The sequence below is a fragment of the Bos mutus genome, chromosome 15 (genome assembly GCF_027580195.1).
Source record: "Bos mutus isolate GX-2022 chromosome 15, NWIPB_WYAK_1.1, whole genome shotgun sequence".
NCBI lineage: Eukaryota > Metazoa > Chordata > Mammalia > Artiodactyla > Bovidae > Bos > Bos mutus.
The window spans coordinates 43,482,679-43,500,538 of record NC_091631.1 but is presented as its reverse complement, the minus strand read 5'-3'; the positions used below and the strand labels follow the sequence as shown (position 1 = coordinate 43,500,538).

At 37.4% G+C, this 17,860-nt stretch overlaps 1 protein-coding gene across 32 annotated transcripts in view; it reads left to right on the top strand.

Annotated features, from left to right (window-relative positions):
- The window catches only part of SOX6 (SRY-box transcription factor 6), a 719,303-nt gene that overhangs the window by 474,771 nt on the left and 226,672 nt on the right, over positions 1-17,860 (top strand). For all 32 annotated transcript variants that reach the window (XM_070384013.1, XM_070383997.1, XM_070384007.1 and 29 more), the window contains one exon: positions 16,805-16,977. In XM_070384013.1, coding sequence (XP_070240114.1) covers positions 16,805-16,977 — 173 coding nt within the window. The remainder of the gene's footprint in view (positions 1-16,804; positions 16,978-17,860) is intronic.

Sequence of the window (17,860 nt, the reverse complement as noted above, 5' to 3'; positions counted from 1 at the left end):
CTTTAGAATCTTCAAAAGCACATATAAGTTTTTCATTGGTTTATATGTTTGTAGTTTCAACATATGAAAGACACCCTTGTACTTAACATCAAAATTAAAATTTTATAATTTTATATTTCTGTAATAATATATTGTAAGTAGTAGTATATTGCTGTGAGATTTAGATATTTTAATATTCTCATTTTTAAATGAGTATTTTTGCATTGCTTAGTTAATTATTAAGTAAAATTATAAGGCTGTCTCTTCTAAAATAGGGAAAAATTAGCATGATCTTAATTGGGAATTGCGTTTCATGGAAAATGGATTATTTCTATGAATCTTTTTTTAATATAAATTTATTCATTTTAATTGGAGGCTAATTACTTTTGGCATTGAAACATGTATAATATATATTTCTATGAATCTTAAATTAAAAATTTCTCTTCAAAATACTTTGACAAATAAGGAGCAAATGTTCTAACTTTGTGAAACAAGATTACATTGTTAGCTTTATTCTAGAAAGGGGGTTTATTATAAGTTTCTATATGTTTTCAATAGCACAGAATTGAGCCTATTTATTCTGTAGAATTGTGACATGCAGATTTCAAGCTTACCAACATCATAAAATTCATACTATGGAATTTTTATAAAGTTTGCTTATTAACTATAGAGTTCTGTTTATGTAACAACCTAGTCAAAAACTGACATTAAATAAGAATAATTTATGATTAGGGTATATATATGTTCTGGCTTACCTGCAATTGTCCTGATTTACACCTGTGTTCTTCATGTACTAATTAACAATGCCTCCTTTCATTTAAGAAATGGGCTAATTGGGATGATGAATTATATGAATGTATTCACATAATAGAATTCCTTTTAATAAGTATTTATTGAAGACCAACTATGTGTCTGGAACTGTTCTAGGTGCTGGGGAAATGCTAATAATTAATTTAAAAAAATGACATATTGAGTAACTTAGAAAAGTTTATCTAAAGTTTATTATTATCAAAAAGTGATCAGGTAAATTGACTTTGTCATGGAATATAATGAAATAAAATATGTCATTGGTGCAGGATAATTGAATACTTCTAGAATTACAGTTTATTAAATACATTGAAGGGAACCTATCAAGATTTTTTAAAGAAATTAAAAGATACATTATAGATTTATCAATAAGATGGTAAGAATACATTGCTTTATCAAGTTAATAAGCATTTTAAATTTTTTCAACTTGCCTTAAACTCATAGGTATAAAAGAAAAACTTCAAATACAAAAAGTACGATGAGAAAGCTGAGTAAAGGGCATAGATTTTAAAATACCGAGAAACACTGATGTAGATCAATCTACAGTGACACAGTCAGGGTCACTCTTCCAACTTTTGAAATTGAGCCAAAAATGGATTTTGTCATCTAAAGGATACTTTTAAAATACATCTTCCTAAAAGAGCTTTGGTGGCATAAGGATAGGCAAATGAGTTGGCCAATCAACTATAACTCCTTTGGCAATTCTTTGGGCAATTAAGAGTTAGATCCTGTTCTCTGATTTGATTATTTTGACATATAATTCAATTTTATTGGAAGAAGGTGATGTTAGAAAATTACCTAAGTGATGTTAGTAAATGATATAAATTCCTTTGAAATATTTCCTGTAGAATTGCTCAGTCCATATAATTTATATAGTCCTTTTAGTTGATTCTGCCTTCTAAATTGTGGTTTTTGTTCATAGAACTGCTTGAAATCTTTTTCATATAACTCAAATTGAATTTCTAGGTGCAACATTTTCTGACTAGAACATTTTTAAACCTATCTATATATACTTAGTCCCTTTGACGTTAGACTTCACTTACTATTCAAAAGAATTTGCTGTGTTGTGCTTAGTTGCTCCAGTCGTGTCTGACTCTTTACGACCCCATGAACTGTAGCCTGCCTGGTTCCTCTGTTCTGAGGATTTTTCAGGTAAGAATACTGGAGTGGGTTGCCATGCCCTCCTCCAGGGGATCTTCCCAATCTGGGGATTGAACCCAAGTCTTCTGTGTCTCCTGCATTGTGGGGCAGATTCTTTACTGTTGAGCCGCTGGGGAAGCCCCAAAAGAACTTAAATAATATTAAACTGTAATAGTTCTAAATATAAATTAGTTTACCTTTAGATACCACTGTTCTACCATTAAGGTATTTAACTTTTAAATAATGCAGAAGGACTTCTTGAAGACTCTGTATAGAGTCATTGTCTTTAACTATTAATAGTTGTTGGGTTTTTTTTTCTAAGAAACATTTGTGGTTTACTGGAAAGAGTCTGGGTTTGAAGATCAGACCATCCAGCTTACGATCATGGCTCTATTCATTATAAGATATGTTATCTTGGGCATATTTATAACCTTTTTCAGCCTCATTTTCTCAAGTTTGTTGAAACAGATAAGAATGCTAAGTACTAGCCCTAGTACATAAAAAGTATTTGGACTACCGTATGTGCTCTAAAAATGTTTATTGAATCTGAATCTAGATTTCTTTAGTTGTTCAAATTTTATTATTTATCTTTACTTTGTATCGGATTCTATTTCTATTGCTTACATAACCGTGGGGAGAACCATTAAATTCAGTTAGTTACAATGGTTACCAAACTGAAAGCAACTCAGACTTGGATCAAATACTGCTGAAGTTCAGAGCAATTGCATCTCGTTTGTTAATTGCTCTGGCTGCCTATCTCCAACTATTCTGGGAACTACTGATTTAGAGTTGGTTATTAGGTTCATTTTAACTTTACTCAGCACAAAATAAATGATACGCACTGTCTGTGCTTTGTCACAGAGAAGCATGTGACATAGACCCTGCCCTTAAGGAGCTAACAGTAGGAAGTACCCATTGTGGTCTATCATTTGCCCTTCCTCCCCACCAATTTTCTCTACAGAATTATGAGTGGCACTACGATCCTTATCTAATTTGCAGCAGAGCCTTTAAGCCTGGGTGAGGAGCCAAGAGAGTCCAGGCGGGAGGATGTCATTTGAGATCTGTGTGTTTGCCCAGCCTGCTGCCACTGCAATTATCCTGGGACCACTAATAGTATAATCATCTTTTATAAGAAAAGACCTTTTAAAGTATCATTCCTAAATGCAACTATTGCAATTGTCTTTTGGTTGCCTTCTCAGACGTTTGCCTTTTCAAAAAGTTGTGTCCAGCACTCCTGAAGTTATTTTTCAGTACAACTATATTGATTGTGGCATTCTATTTCTTATGAGGCTCAAATATTAATATAATTTCCCCCTTCTGCCTCAGGATCACATATCTAGCTTTTGCCTTCATGTTAAAAAAAAAATGGAAAATTTTTATTTTTATTCGTTTGACAATTGTAAAACTGAACAATTAAGAGTTCTGTTAGAAACATGGTTTTTATAAACTTCTTTTAAAATTCCATTTATAACCTATAATTATTGAATAAGGTGATCCTAATTGCAGCCATGAAATTAAAAGATGCTTACTCCTTGGAAGGAAAGTTATGACCAACCTAGATAGCATATTCAAAAGCAGAGACATTACTTTGCCAACAAAGGTCCATCTAGTCAAGGCTATGGTTTTTCCAGTGGTCATGTATGGATGTGAGAGTTGGACTGTGAAGAAAGCTGAGTGCTGAAGAATTGATGCTCTTAAACTGTGGTGTTAGAGAAGACTCTTGAGAGTCCCTTGGACTGCAAGGAGATCCAACCAGTCCATCTTAAGAGAGACCAGTCCTGGGTGTTCATCGGAAGGCCTGATGCTGAAGCTGAAATTCCAATACTTTGGCTACCTCATGGGGGAAGTTGACTCATTGGAAAAGACTGTGATGCTGGGAGGGATTGGGGGCAGAAGGAGAAGGGGATGACAGTGGATGAGATGGCTGGATAGCATCACCGACTCAATGGACATGAGTCTGAGTAAACTCCGGGAGTTGGTGATGGACAGGGAGGCCTGGCCTGCTGTAGTTCATGGGGTTGCAAAGAGTCGGACGCCACTGAGGGACTGAACTGAACTCTTTTAAAGCTTTGAATCACTCTTTTTATGTATTTGTAAGAGAATGTCCCAGTGTGAGAATAGGACATCCTTTTGTGACTAAGCTAATTTTGTTTATAGGCCAAACAAACATACATTGACTTTTAGTTTAATTTTTAAGAGGCTTAGAAATGTTTTTAAATTGTTTTCTTCATGTTCTACTTCAGCATGTTCAAAACCATCCTGTGATGAGAGACCTTGCCTCATTTCTGGACCCAGGTTTTAATTGTCTTTCTTTCTTTGACATTCCTTAATATTTATGTCTTGAATATTGTCTGTTCTCATGGGAAACATTAGATAACTTTCAAAAAATTGTTCAGAACATAATATGTTTTCATAATATGATGATGCTAGCACCTATCATACACAGAAATCATTGTTAAAGTCAAAATTGAGAATGAAAAGAACATGCTATTTATCCAGCTGTATTCAAAAGTGACAGAACAAAGAAACAGCAATTTTAGAATAAAAATTTCCATTTCCGTTTTCTCTCTACACACTCACAGTCTGAGTTTGTGATGGGTGGGATCAATATTACTGGCCTGTTATCTGATCAGATACTCGGTATTGTAATTTGGGAAACTGTGAACTATCTATTATTATGTAAAAAAACCAAATAGACAATCTCCTTTAGCTCAGTTGTGTCCTAATTTAAAAATTTAAGCACATCTTCCCATCAAGTCTTATTAGCTCTGGCAACATCCAGGCCCACTTGAATGTTCTGATACCTATGAACAATACAGAAAAAACCGGTGGTCTGGACTGGGCTATGTAGATAGCTGATCAAGTAATTTGTGTCAAGAATGTATTTCATTTTGTCAGAATTAGGGGATTTCATTTTACCTGGAATCAGGGGATTCTCAGAGGACGCAAAAAGGGCACTAAAAGCCAGAGGACCAACCACATCATCCTCAAAATTCCATGATTTGAGTGTCCAGGTTCACATAGTAGGTCTGGTGGAGGGACACATAGAAATCCAGGTGAGGGGCATGGGATGGGAGGGGCTGATATTAGCACCAGGAGATTAGAATTTGGAGGAAATAAGATCAGAGGGTGAGAAAGAGAGTGGATATGAGAGTGAGAGACTCAATTAGTAGTGAAAGATGACCACAAACAATGGTAGACATTTTGTAACTCAGACTGAAAGGTTAATAGGGCTTTGTGTCTGTGGGTTGAGCCATCTTAAAGAAAAAAAAAACATAGATACTTCCCTAGGTGAGTTTTCATTTTACTAAGGAGCCCAGAAAAACATTGCATTAAAACAAAATATTATAAGGAGAATTTCAGCTCTCTGTCTGATGAGTGAAGTAGTTTTGAGAAGTTGGACCCTTTTGGAGTCCCATTTTCCATTTATCATCATGATTAAGAGGACACAAACTATGGCCAAACTGCCTGATTTTGAACCTCAGATATAAAGATTTAATAGCTTAAGACTTGGTCAAATTCCTTAACCTTTTATGCCTTAGTTTCTTCATCTTTGAAATGCAGAAAACAGTATGATCTGCTGCACAGGATTGTTATGAGGAATGAATGAGTTAAGATGTATCAGGCTCTTCATTGCATAAAGCAATTGCTATGTTGTTGTTTTTGTTCAGTTGCTCAGTTGTGTCTGACTGCGACCCCATGGACTGCAACATGCCGGGCTTCCCTGTCCTTCAAAATCTGGAGCTTGCTCAAACTCATTTCCACTGAGTCAGTGATGCCATCCAACCATCTCATCCTCTGTCATCCCCTTCTTCTCTTGCCCTCAATCTTTCCCAGCATCAGGGTCTTTTCCAATGAGTTGGCTCTTTGCATCAGGTGGCCAAAGTATTGGAGCTTCAGCTTTGCCATCAGTTCTTCTAATCAATATTCAGGATTGATTTCTTCTAGGATTGACTGGTTTGATCTCCTTGCAGTCCAAGGGACTCTCAAGAGTCTTCTCCAACCACAGTTCAAAAGGATCAATTCTTCAGTGTTCAGCCTTCCTTATGGTCCAACTCTTACTGGAAAAACCATAGCTTTGACTAGACGGACTTTTGTCGGCAGAGTAACGTCTCTACTTTTTCATGTGCTGTCTAGGTTGGTCATAGCTTTTCTTCCAAGGAACATCTTTTAATTTCATGGCTACAGTCACCATCTGCAGTGATTTTGGAGCCCAGGAAAATAAAGTCTGTCACTGTTTCCATTGTTTCTCCATCTATTTGCCATGAAGTGATAGGACTAGCATTTTTTTAATGTTGAGTTTTAAGCCAGCTTTTTCACTCTCCTCTTTCACCTTCATCAAGAGACTCTTTAGTTCCTCTTCACTTTCTGCCATAAGGTTGGTGTCATCTGCATATTGAGGTTATTGATATTTCTCCCGGCAATCTTGATTCCAGCTTGTGCTTCATCCAGCCTGGCGTTTCACATGATGTACTCTGCATAAAGTTAAATAAGCAGGGTGACAGTATACAGTCTTGATATATTCCTTTCCCAATTTGGAACCAATCTGTTGTTCTATATATGGTTCTAACTGTTGCTTCTTGACATGCATACAGGTTTCACAGGAGGCAGGTAAGGTGGTCTGGTATTTCTACCTCTTTAAGAATTTTCCACAGTTAGTTGTGATCCACACAGTCAAAGGCTTTACTGTAGTCAATGAAGCAGAGGTAGATGTTTTTCTGGAATTAGCTTGCTTTCTGTGTGATTGAACAGGTGTTGACAATTTGATGTCTTATTTCTCTGCCTTTTCTAAATCCAGCTTGTACATCTGGAAGCTCTTGGTTCATGTACTGTTGAAGCCTCACTTGAAGGATTTTGAGCATTACCTTGCTAGCATGTGAAATGAGTGCAATTGTGTGGCAGTTTGAGCATTCTTTGTCCTTGTCCTTCTTTGGGATTGGAATGAAAACTGACGTTTTTCCAGTCGTGTGGTCACTGCTTAGTTTTCCATAGTTGCTGGTGTATTGAGTACAGCACTTGCTATATAAGTTTAAACAATTATCTTTGTAAAATAAGGCATATTAGGCTAGGGCAGGGGTCCCCTAATTTACGCTGAAGAAGTCATAAATACAATGTAGAAACGGGCAAGGTATGTGGTGTGTTTGTACAATCCACTGTCCTATGACGTAGCTGTATTTGAGAAGTTCCTCAGACCTTGCTAGGAACACTTCACTAGTTTTCTCCAGGTGATTTCCTCTTGGCTAGCAGCTTACTGTTTCAGCCTGCAGAGACACTGTACTCCATGACAACAGTGCCCTTGATGTGCGAAATATTTGAGTATATTTTTCAGCCTTTCATGGGTGTGATAAACATTGTATCTGGAATATTTGGGGATGTCACTGTCTGTATAATCTTGTATTTGTTCAGAACCAGGAAGTCATGTGCTCATTGAGGAGACTAAGGGAAAATAGGTTTGGAGAATAAACGCAACAGAGGATCTTGACTGCCAGGCTAGGTGCTAATTTCCTAAGTAACTCCAGGTATATCACTTAATATCAAGATCTGTTTTTAATCTGTAAGGTATCAAAGTTCAATTTGCTCAACTCTTTGGTATTCTAATTGCCTAGCCTATCTAAAAGATAGGCTTCTCATTTTGTAAAGAAACCTTTTCTAAGAAATTGTATATTTCTAAGCCATGTGTGTTAGTTGATCAGTCGTGTTAGACTCTTTGTGACCCCGTGGACTGTAGCCCACCAGGCTCCTCTGTCCATGGGATTTTCCAGATAAGAATATTGGAGTGGGTTACCATGCCCTCCTCCAAGGGATCTTCCTGACCCAGGGATCGAACCTTAGTCTCCCTCATTGCAGGCAAATTATTTACCGTCAGAGCCACCAGGGAAGCCCAAAAAGTTATTCTGGCCCATAAGGGCATCAAACCCACGACCTTGGTGTTATTAGCACCATACTCTAACCAACTGAGCTAACTGGCCACAACATTTACTTTTGAAGCCTTATGTGGTATTAAAATTTTAGATCCCTTACAGCATTGCTCCTAACTTTTAGAAATTTCCTATAATATATTTTAAATTTGCGACAAGGAAAGATATAATAGCTAGCTTTCCCTTAGGCTCCAGACTTCCTTGGATTAAGAATCAGAAGACCGGAATTCAAATCTGATCAAATGGTATGAATTGGTCAAGTTTCTTTCCTTTTAATAGTTAGTTTTTCATCTGTGAAATGAAAAGTAATGCAACGTGTTAGTCACTCAGAAGTCACTCAGAGTTGTGACCCCATGGACCACTAGGCTCCTCTGCCCGTGGAATTTTCCCAGGCAAGAATACTGGAGTGAGTAGCCATTCTTTTCTCCAGGGGATCTTCCTGACCCAGGGAATCAAATCTGCTTTGCAGGCAGATTCTTTTACATCTGAACCACCAAGGAAGCCCCTGCAACACTTAGAATGATGATTAAATTAGCTATCACATAAAATCTTTTAAGACAATACTTTGTTAAATACCTTGGTTTATTTTTCTTAATCCTTCTTTTCCTTTCCTCTAATTCTGATGGAGCTTCTGGAGAAAGAGCCAATCCTATAATGGTTGTTGGCAATATTAATTTTTTTTTTTTTTTACTTTTTCCCCCAAAGGACCAAAGAATTTTGCATTTATGAAAGATCAGAAATTACTCTTTTAATATGTGAATTGTGAAGATGTAGCCATTGACCAATTATTACCCACAGAGAACAGTAATGTGATGAGAGCATATCATGCTGAAGGAGAGATATTTCAGGATACCTTCATTTCCGGACCCCGAAAGGATGAGCTAATAAAGCACAATGGGCTAAAGACCCAGCTGTGAGGTTAGGAGCCTAAATGGCAGAATTCCATGGATTGTTCTTACTCTTTTGGGATCTGCGACATGAATAGACCTCAGTTGATCCAGGAATAGACTTCCTTTTGCAGCTAGAGAGAGAGGAAACTGAAGGAGAGGTAAGTGTGCCTGGAATAGACAGGAGAGTTGAACTTAATTTAGGAGTTGCTGGGTGTCCTTCTCTTGCTCATACACAGTAAAATTTTAATGACATTTTAAGTGAGTGTTTTCATTTTAAGAAGAAAATTCTCATACACTGGGTAAGAAAAAAACCCAGCCTGTACCTCGATCCATGAGCCACACTTCCTGTGTAGTGGTCCCTAAGTGATTCCTAAGAGCACAATCGCTGCATTTATGAAACTTTTTATTTACTAAGTAGTGGATAGTAGCATATGGGAGCAATGACAATAGCTGACTGATGAGAAAACAAAGAAATTCCAGTATTTTACTCTTTTGAAAAAAGTCATTCAGAATTTAGTCATATTGGTTCAGCTGTTGTAACCAAAGACTGATAAGATAATAGAGGTCTTTGTGGTGGTTTTGTACTGAAATCCTTTATCTTTATGATGCACTGGGGCCCTTTAGAGTGGAAAGCTTTTAAAACTGCTGTTGGATTCAGAACTCAAATTAGCTGCTAGTATACTGGGACAGGGGTTCCTTTCTCGGGCAGTCACCACAAAGTAACTTTTATCAGGGGACCTTCTGACGGATTGTTATTTTCTTCAGCTTACCCTATTTATTTTTGTTGACTTTCTGCCGTTCTATTTTGTGACATTTAAAAGAACGCTGTATGAAAAAGGCCAGTGCTAAATGGTGGACTGAGCTTGTGAAGTAGAGATCACAGCCCATCTGATGTGTGAGGAGGCTGCAGTTTGAGACGCCGCAGTTTAACCAGGTTACCTGTGGGCAGAAAAGATCAAATGCAGCCTTCTTTTATGACTAGCATTGTATTTTGTCTTTCTTCTCAAACAATGTCCATTAAAAAAAATTAGAACTAACCAGGGAATTGATTCTCAAGAGCATTTCTTTTCAACTTAATTTAAAATCTTTCTGGATTGTTGACTGAGCTCTGTGATTAAATTCTTTAATCCTTTCCAGGATTGATGTGGAAAAGTATATATCTATCAGAATTCCACTCTAGTGTTACTGCCACCTCTCCCCATCATTCCAAACACACTGTTCATACCCAGACTTCTTGTAATTTTGTTCTTTAGTCCTATTAACTAAAGTAGTATGTGATCCAATAAAGAAGAATGGTTAGGTAGAAGTCTTATTTTAAATTTGCTAGGACACATTTCTAGATAATGCCAAACTAATTTGTTAATATTAGTTTTATTTGACTTGGTAAACATTGTGTTTAACACTACTACCTCTCATTTTGTAAATATGAAGAAATAAAAAACATGCAAAGAAATTCACAAAACTTAATTTAGCTGCTCTTGCTTGTTCTCTTTCCCTCTCTCTCTACTTCCCTCTTAGTTTCTCCCCTTCCGCCTTCTCTATTTCTTTTTCTACCAATCCCCCCTCACATTCCTAATTTTCTCTGTCTCTCTTTCCACTGTTGTGCTTGTTTCAGGGTTTTCTCATTAGAAAAAACTTAGTCATCACCATACAGCAGTGATCCGCTTTCAGAGGACAGATATTAAGAGAGTGACCTGTTTAAGATTTTTATATTTTAAAAGTCCTAGATAGGGGAATGTTGTAAAAGAGGTGAGGCACATCCATTTATTAAAGTGCTATCTGCAAGGTGCCTCCCATATCCAGATGTGGAATCTTTAGGGACTTCCCAATGCCCAGTCTTATTTCTAGCACCACTGATTGTAATTATGTATATTTCACATGGGCAAAATTAACTAGCAGATTGTGATACTAACTTTTAGGAGCTGATGTTTTAAAAAAAAAAAATTTCAAACTTGATTTTTAATTTTTTATTCTATATCAAGAAAGGATTTGTCCTAATTGTCTTATTATTTTACCTAAATTCTCATCTGTTTTGAATTTCTCTATTGGCTTTGTACCTCGGGACAGGTAGTTATACTTTGTAAAGTTTAAAATAAATAGTCTATTTCAGTTAATTTTTTCCCAACTTCTTCTGATTATGACCAAAAAAGGATAGGGGGCTGATTTTGAAACTGTTATGGTGAAAGATGGTATTTGAAAACTTTTGATGAGGGAAATTGCTGCTGTATTTACATTTTGAAAAGTGTTTCCTTATTTACACACTATTGACTTCCTATTGAGACTCAAAATTTTAAGTACAACTGGTAAAGAATTCAATGGATCAAACTCAGTAAATCTGAAGTCACTGGAATAGAGGCCCCTAAGAAAAAAATGTGTCAATTTTAAAGGTCTTTCCTAACTGAAGACCATTTTGTGATAGAGCCAAAGGTTAATAAAATCAGTAGTGAATGTAGCAATTTTACAGATAAGCTATTCACAACAAGTGTAGTTACTTGAATAAAAAGCTAATTCAGTTCTGAAATGCCACATGCAGTAGCAGTGAATAGCTGCTTTTAGGTGCTTTCTGGAGGAGGATAAAATACAGAATCACGGCACTCTTCTCTTCAGCGTCCCTGGCTGCCTGTAAATTGCTGTGAATGGGGCTGTGGGCTGACAGGCTCTATTAAGACAAACTGCCTTTCTCATCGGAGAGATAAAATAAATCAGGTGTTTAGTCAAATTAAAATACTTCAGCTGGAGCAGGCCCTGGGGAGCACTGATCCACCTGACTAATCTGAGAGAAACTCAAGACAGATGTGGTTTGGGGATAGAGACGACCCCATGAAAAACACACACACACACACACAACAAAAAACCCTATTGCATTGTCTTTCCAGTTGGAGAATACAGTTTACAGCAGAGAGTGTCAGGCGCACTCTGTGTGTGATGGTGGATAAAAGCAGGCGCCCTAACTTGTAAAGAAGCTGTGTACGGAAGCTTTTTTTGCTGGTTCCTTTTTTCAGTTTATGAAACTACTTCTGTTTTTATGAAGGAGAGGTATTTTCTGGCAGTGGTTTTACGAATCATTTGAGATAGCCTAGAGATGAGAAACAAATGATATAGGCAGCTACTGATGACCTCTGCTGGCCTGGGCAGATCCTCAGGATCTGATCTACTTTTTTTCTAAGTTGATTTGATCAAACCTCAAAATGTAATTTAAGACAAGATCTCCTACATAGAGTTAGGCCACCTTCTAAGAGCATTCTATAGGGTCATCTGCCTTCCTTAATATGTAGTTAGGTCGCCCCAGTACGTCTTATTAAATTGTCTACTTTTAAACAACTCTGGCAGTTGTTAGTTCTTTGCTATGGCAAAGTTTCACGTTCAATTAAACTAGTAGTTTTGAGGTGAAGTAACTTGTGTTTGCAGGTTGATTAGTCAGTGTGATTTAGACTTGATATTATTTTTATTATAGCTGCATACAAATTTGCTGTTAATTAAAACAAAAATCCAGCACCACAGATTTTAAATACTTGAGTTTAAACCACTACATATGAACAAATACAATGGGTATAGAACAGAAAAATGACTACACGCATATGTATGTGTAGTCCTGTGTGTGTGTGTGTGTGTGTGTGTGTGTGTGTGTGTGTGTGTCCTGCCACTCAGTCATGTCCAACTCTTTTCAACCCCATGGACTGTAGCCTGTCAGGCTCCTCTGTCCATGGAATGCTCCAGGCGAGAATACTGGAGTGGGTTGCCATTTCCTTCTCCAGGGGATCTTTCTGACCTAGAGATCAAATTGGCAGCTCCTGTTCCTCCTGCATTGGCAGGTGGATTCTTTTACTACTGAGCCACAAAACTAGAAATCAGTTTACATTATATAAGAGCTTATATTGTCTAAACGTATAGGCTAAAATGTGTGTGTGTATACATATATATCCACACGTATATTTCCCATTTCGGGAGTGATTTTAGATTTGTTATACTACTATATTTCATTCAAACTGCATTTGTCATGCCACTCACACCTATTCAAAAGATATACGTGCTTCTCAAATTTAGGGATAAAATAACAATAGCCTTATATGTGCACCTAACTTTTCGATTTAAACATACCGATCATGGCTTGTTTTCTTCTTAAACATGTATCTTTTTTAAGGTCAATGAAAGACTTATTTAGATATCGTTGAATTTTTACAATTAAACAACTTGAGTAGCATGCTGATTTGTAAAAAGATTCAGTTAAATGGTGTTTCTCTATTAATTCAGGTATACATGTCTGTTAGTTTTGGAAGCATCTATTTATTTATGGACCTGTTAGCTTCACCTTGAACAGAAGAGGTTAAGAAGCCACTTATATGTTATCTTCAGCTTTTCTGTTTCCTATGCAGGGAAGAAAGAGAAATATATTAAAGGGTTTTGAAAAGATGTAGTTTAACCTAGGAGAGAAGAAAATGTTCCAGTCTTTACCGGGGACTCTAACTGCCAGATCCAACTCTTATATTGGTCCTTGCCCCAAACTTCCTGTGAACGCTCTTCTTTAGTAACAAAGAATTATGGCACAGTAACTTTACCACTGTCCAGTAAGTGTTCTCTTAACTCATCTCATATATGTTCAGTTCAGTTCAGTCATTCAGTCGTGTCTGACTCTTTGCGACCCCATGAACCGCAGCACACCAGGCCTCCCTGTCCATCACCAACTCCTGGAGTTCACCCAAACCCATGTCCACTGAGTCAGTGATGCCGTCCAACCATCTCATCCTCGGTTGTCCCCTTCTCCTTCTGCCCTCAATCTTTCCCAGAATCAGGGTCTTTTCAAATGAGTCAGATCTTCGCATCAGGTGGCCAAAGTATCGGAATTTCAGCTTCAGCATCAGTCCTTCCAATGAATATTCAGGACTGGTTTCCTTTAGGATTGACTGGTTGGAACTCCTTGCAGTCCAAGGGACTCTCAAGAGTCTTCTCCAACACCACAGCTCAAAAGCATCAATTCTTCTGCACTCAGCTTTCTTTATAGTCCAACTCTCACATCCATACATGACCACTAGAAAAATCATAGCCTTGACTAGATGGACCTTTGTTGGCAAAGTAATGTCTCTGCTTTTCAATGTGCTGTCTAGGTTGGTCATAACTTTCCTTCCAAGGAGTAAGCATCTTTTAATTTCATGGCTGCAATCACCATCTACAGTGATTTTGGAACCCAGAAAAATAAAGTCAGCCACTGTTTCCCATCTATTTGCCATGAAGTGATGGGACCAGATGCCATGATCTTCGTTTTCTGAATGTTGAGCTTTAAGCCAACTTTTTCACTCTCCTCTTTCACCTTCATCAAGATGTAGGTATAACTATAAAATTACAGGTAAATCAGAATGTTGTTAATTCAGAATGTTGTTACATACAAAAAATATATGATAAAATTTGCATATATCCCATTTATCTGTTCTAATAACTTCCAAACTATTCTCCACACTATAGCCAGAATGCCCACATCATCTCTTGTTTAAAATATTTTAGTGATTTTAAAATTTTCTTGGAATAAACATGAAGTTCATCCAGCACGGTCTGTAAGGAGCTGAATGGTGTGACCTTTTCCTACCTCTCTAGCCTCATTTTGGAGAAAGCAATGGCACCCCACTCCAATACTCTTGCCTGGAAAAATCCTATGGATGGAGGAGCCTGGTAGGCTGCAGTCCATGGGGTTGCTAAGAATCAGGCACGACTGAGCGACTTCACTTTCACTTTTCACTTTCATGCCTTGGAGAAGGAAATGGCAATCCACTCCAGTGTTCTTGCCTGGAGAATCCCAGGGACGGTGGAGCCTGGTGGGCTGCCGTCTATGGGGTCGCACAGAGTCGGACACAACTCAAGCGACTTAACAGCAGCAGCAGCAGCAGCAGCAGCAGCGGCAGAAGCCTCATTTAGTATTCTACTCTCCTTTGTTTTTTTGTTTGTTTTTGCCTAAGTTTAACTACCTTGTTTTGATTTCTGGAACACACACTGACACTCTCCACCACCACCTGGCACCTCACAGGGCCTTTGTCTATGTTGTTTTCTCCTACTGAAAAGCTTCTTGACCACCCTCCAACTCTGACTAGTTAATTCTTCATGTTTCTGTTAACTTATTACTGATACTTTTTCAGGCATACCTTCCTGAGTCTTGGTCCTCCCAAACTTGGTTAAACCTCCCAGCAAGTATCTGTCCTGTTTATAATTCTTATGTAGTTGTAGTCTACACTTACATATGTGATTGCTTGATGAGGGTGAGAGTAGGAAACTCTGTCTGCTTTTTCTTGCTGTGGTATCTGTATCCTTGGTTCTTGATACAGTACCTGAGATTCAGGAAATATTCTTTAATTAAAGTTTAATGAAATGAGTAAGTAAAATTTCATACTTGTTTTATATCTCCTCATTCCTATATATCATTAACATCTATATTAGTTGAGCTTGTTTTACTTTGGAAGAGATTTTATGATTCCCCTCTAGGAACCTGATTTTGAATTTTAATATTTCTGGATCAAGAAGTTCTTTCTTTCACCAGGCTTAAATTCCTATTGCTGAAATAAAAACTCATTTAAAACAACCACTCTCAGTAGCTAGAAAGAACAACTGGTTACAATCCTTGAGATGCAGAATTTGTTTCCATATCAGTGACGTACTTTTTCTAGTATCATTTCACTATCTTATTTTTCTTTTAATTTTTATTTTAGGCCACCTTTCAGCTCAACGAATCTTTAAGGATTATGGAACATTGACAGTTTATTTAGTTATGTGTTTACTTATTTATTTTTAAGGACATGAATTGGCACTAATACCAAAGTAATCCTAAATATTGTAGCTTCTCAACTGATATCAGGTCTTACCTTGTGAGAATCATATATTAGTAAAGGCTAGCCAACATCCTTTGAAGGCTCCTTTTTCCCATGGGCCCACTCAAAAAATAGGTCCTTTCCTAATTAAAATATGTTCAGTTTCTCAGACTGTCCTGGCGCTTTCTTAGCAGGAATGAGGGGAATTTCATAAGGAGATTGGAAGTCTCCTCTTCCACACAAACAAAAACTGGCAATCTTTATCTCTTTTGACAGCTGGTGGCATCTTTCTGAAAAGCTTTCAAAGCATAGATCATTTCTTCATAATGAAACCTGTGTGCTCACATACAGTGGGTTGAAATTCTCATCTTATGCTACAGTAAAATGCTCTAATTTCAAGTCACAAAAGGATTCTGTACCCTTTACTTAGGAGAGCTGTGTAATTTGCCCATAAATAGACTGTTCAGCACCATTAGTACAAACCGTAAGTGTGCAGTGACATCATAACCTTTTCAACCTTTTCAACCTTGAATGTGTTTTTTCCCTTTGAAGAATGACAAATGACAAAGGGGTGAGTGAGCCCCCCAAGCAATATTTTTGCCTTTAAGGATGAACCTGGGGACTTTAGCTTGATCCCCTCACAGGAGAAAAAAGAAATCAATTTCATTGTCACCTGAAGCAAGACAGTTTTATTTATTTATTTTTTTCCTCTTTCTGTCCCTGGTCCCATAGCCAAGAGACACCTCGGACTTCTAAGCTTCAGACATAGATCTTTGCACGATAGAAAAATTTTATGCGGGCAGTGATCAGAAAAGTACTGAAATAACATTGATTAAGTACCTACTATGTCTTAAATTCTCTGTTAGTCATTGAGGGTAGAGGTGATTATAGAATATTAATACAACCTATAGTTTCTAATCTTTGGTACTAAATAGCATACGTTTCCTAGCTTGACAAGATAGATTTGGGTGGAGAGGGAAGGGGAATGTGGTGAAAGGGAGAGAACAGAGTAGTTTGTTCTGTTTTGTTTTGTTTTAAAGAACAAGAGGGAAGAGTGAGTATTTTATTGGCAACAGTCCTTTTTGTTGGCAGGGCAATGACTAACTCTAGTGCTCATTCCATTGCTCTCCGTAGAGTTCTTGCACTTACAGTGACCTCCAGTTATTGTCCCAGATATTTGTGTCTTAGAGTAGTCCCTTTCTAAATCTGCCTACCCACTCACTTCCCTAATTCATTCAGAATTTTCTCAAACTTGTGAGATATCTTTTCACTTCCATTTTAGGTACACCTGAGAGTCTGGCAGAAAAAGAACGGCAGCTCTCTACCATGATTACCCAGCTGATCAGTTTACGGGAGCAGCTCCTGGCAGCGCATGATGAACAGAAAAAACTGGCAGCGTCACAAATTGAGAAACAACGGCAGCAAATGGACCTTGCTCGCCAACAGCAAGAACAGGTGAGCCCTGCAATAGGAGCTGATGAACTGGAGACGTGGAATGTGCCAAGCTCAGAGAGTAATCACATTGATTGGTTTATTTGTCATAAGCCTTCCTAAAAAAAAGACAAGGAAAGAAAGAAGCCTTCTGGAAATCCAGGGTCATTGAGAATACTGAGGGGATATGTGGAGGACAAAGAAAGGCATAATAGCAACGGGTCATAACTGAAATGATAACATTTTCCAGAATATTTGCATTTGATTAATTACTCAGGGATACTTGTTCATGTAGGTATCACATATATCCCCAGTGTAGCTTAACCATGAGTAAATTGCTTCTCTCTGGACTTCTTTTCTCATCCAGTAAAAGAAGATCCTGGCCTAGAAAAACTTTGAGAATCTTTCAACTTACTGGTTCAAGCTAGGGTGACTACATGTCTCAGTTTTTCCAGGATAGCTCTGATTAATGTCTGTTTTCCAGAGTAATTATTAATACTCCTCTCTTCCACCTGTGAAAGTTGTCCTGGCTAGGCTGATAAATTATATGGTCACTCTCTTTTAGCATAGGTAAATCATTAAAAACAAATTAACACATGGCTCCTGGAAGAATTTGACTTCATTGATTTAGAAGTGAGAAGGAAGAAAAATAGCAAAGTTTAAGTGTGTATCTTTTAAAAAATAAATCACTTTCCCAAATGTTTTTCCTGTCTCATAAGAGTACATTAATCTAACAACAAGGATCCTATAGAGTAGTCCCTGATGCTTTAGATCAGACAGATCCAAATTAATGTGCAGTTTTTAGGAATCTGACATTATTACTGGAATTATCTTTTCAGTTAACTGTATTTTATAGGGGTATATAGAGCAATATATGCTCTGTTGATTTTAATGAGTTGTGACGTCT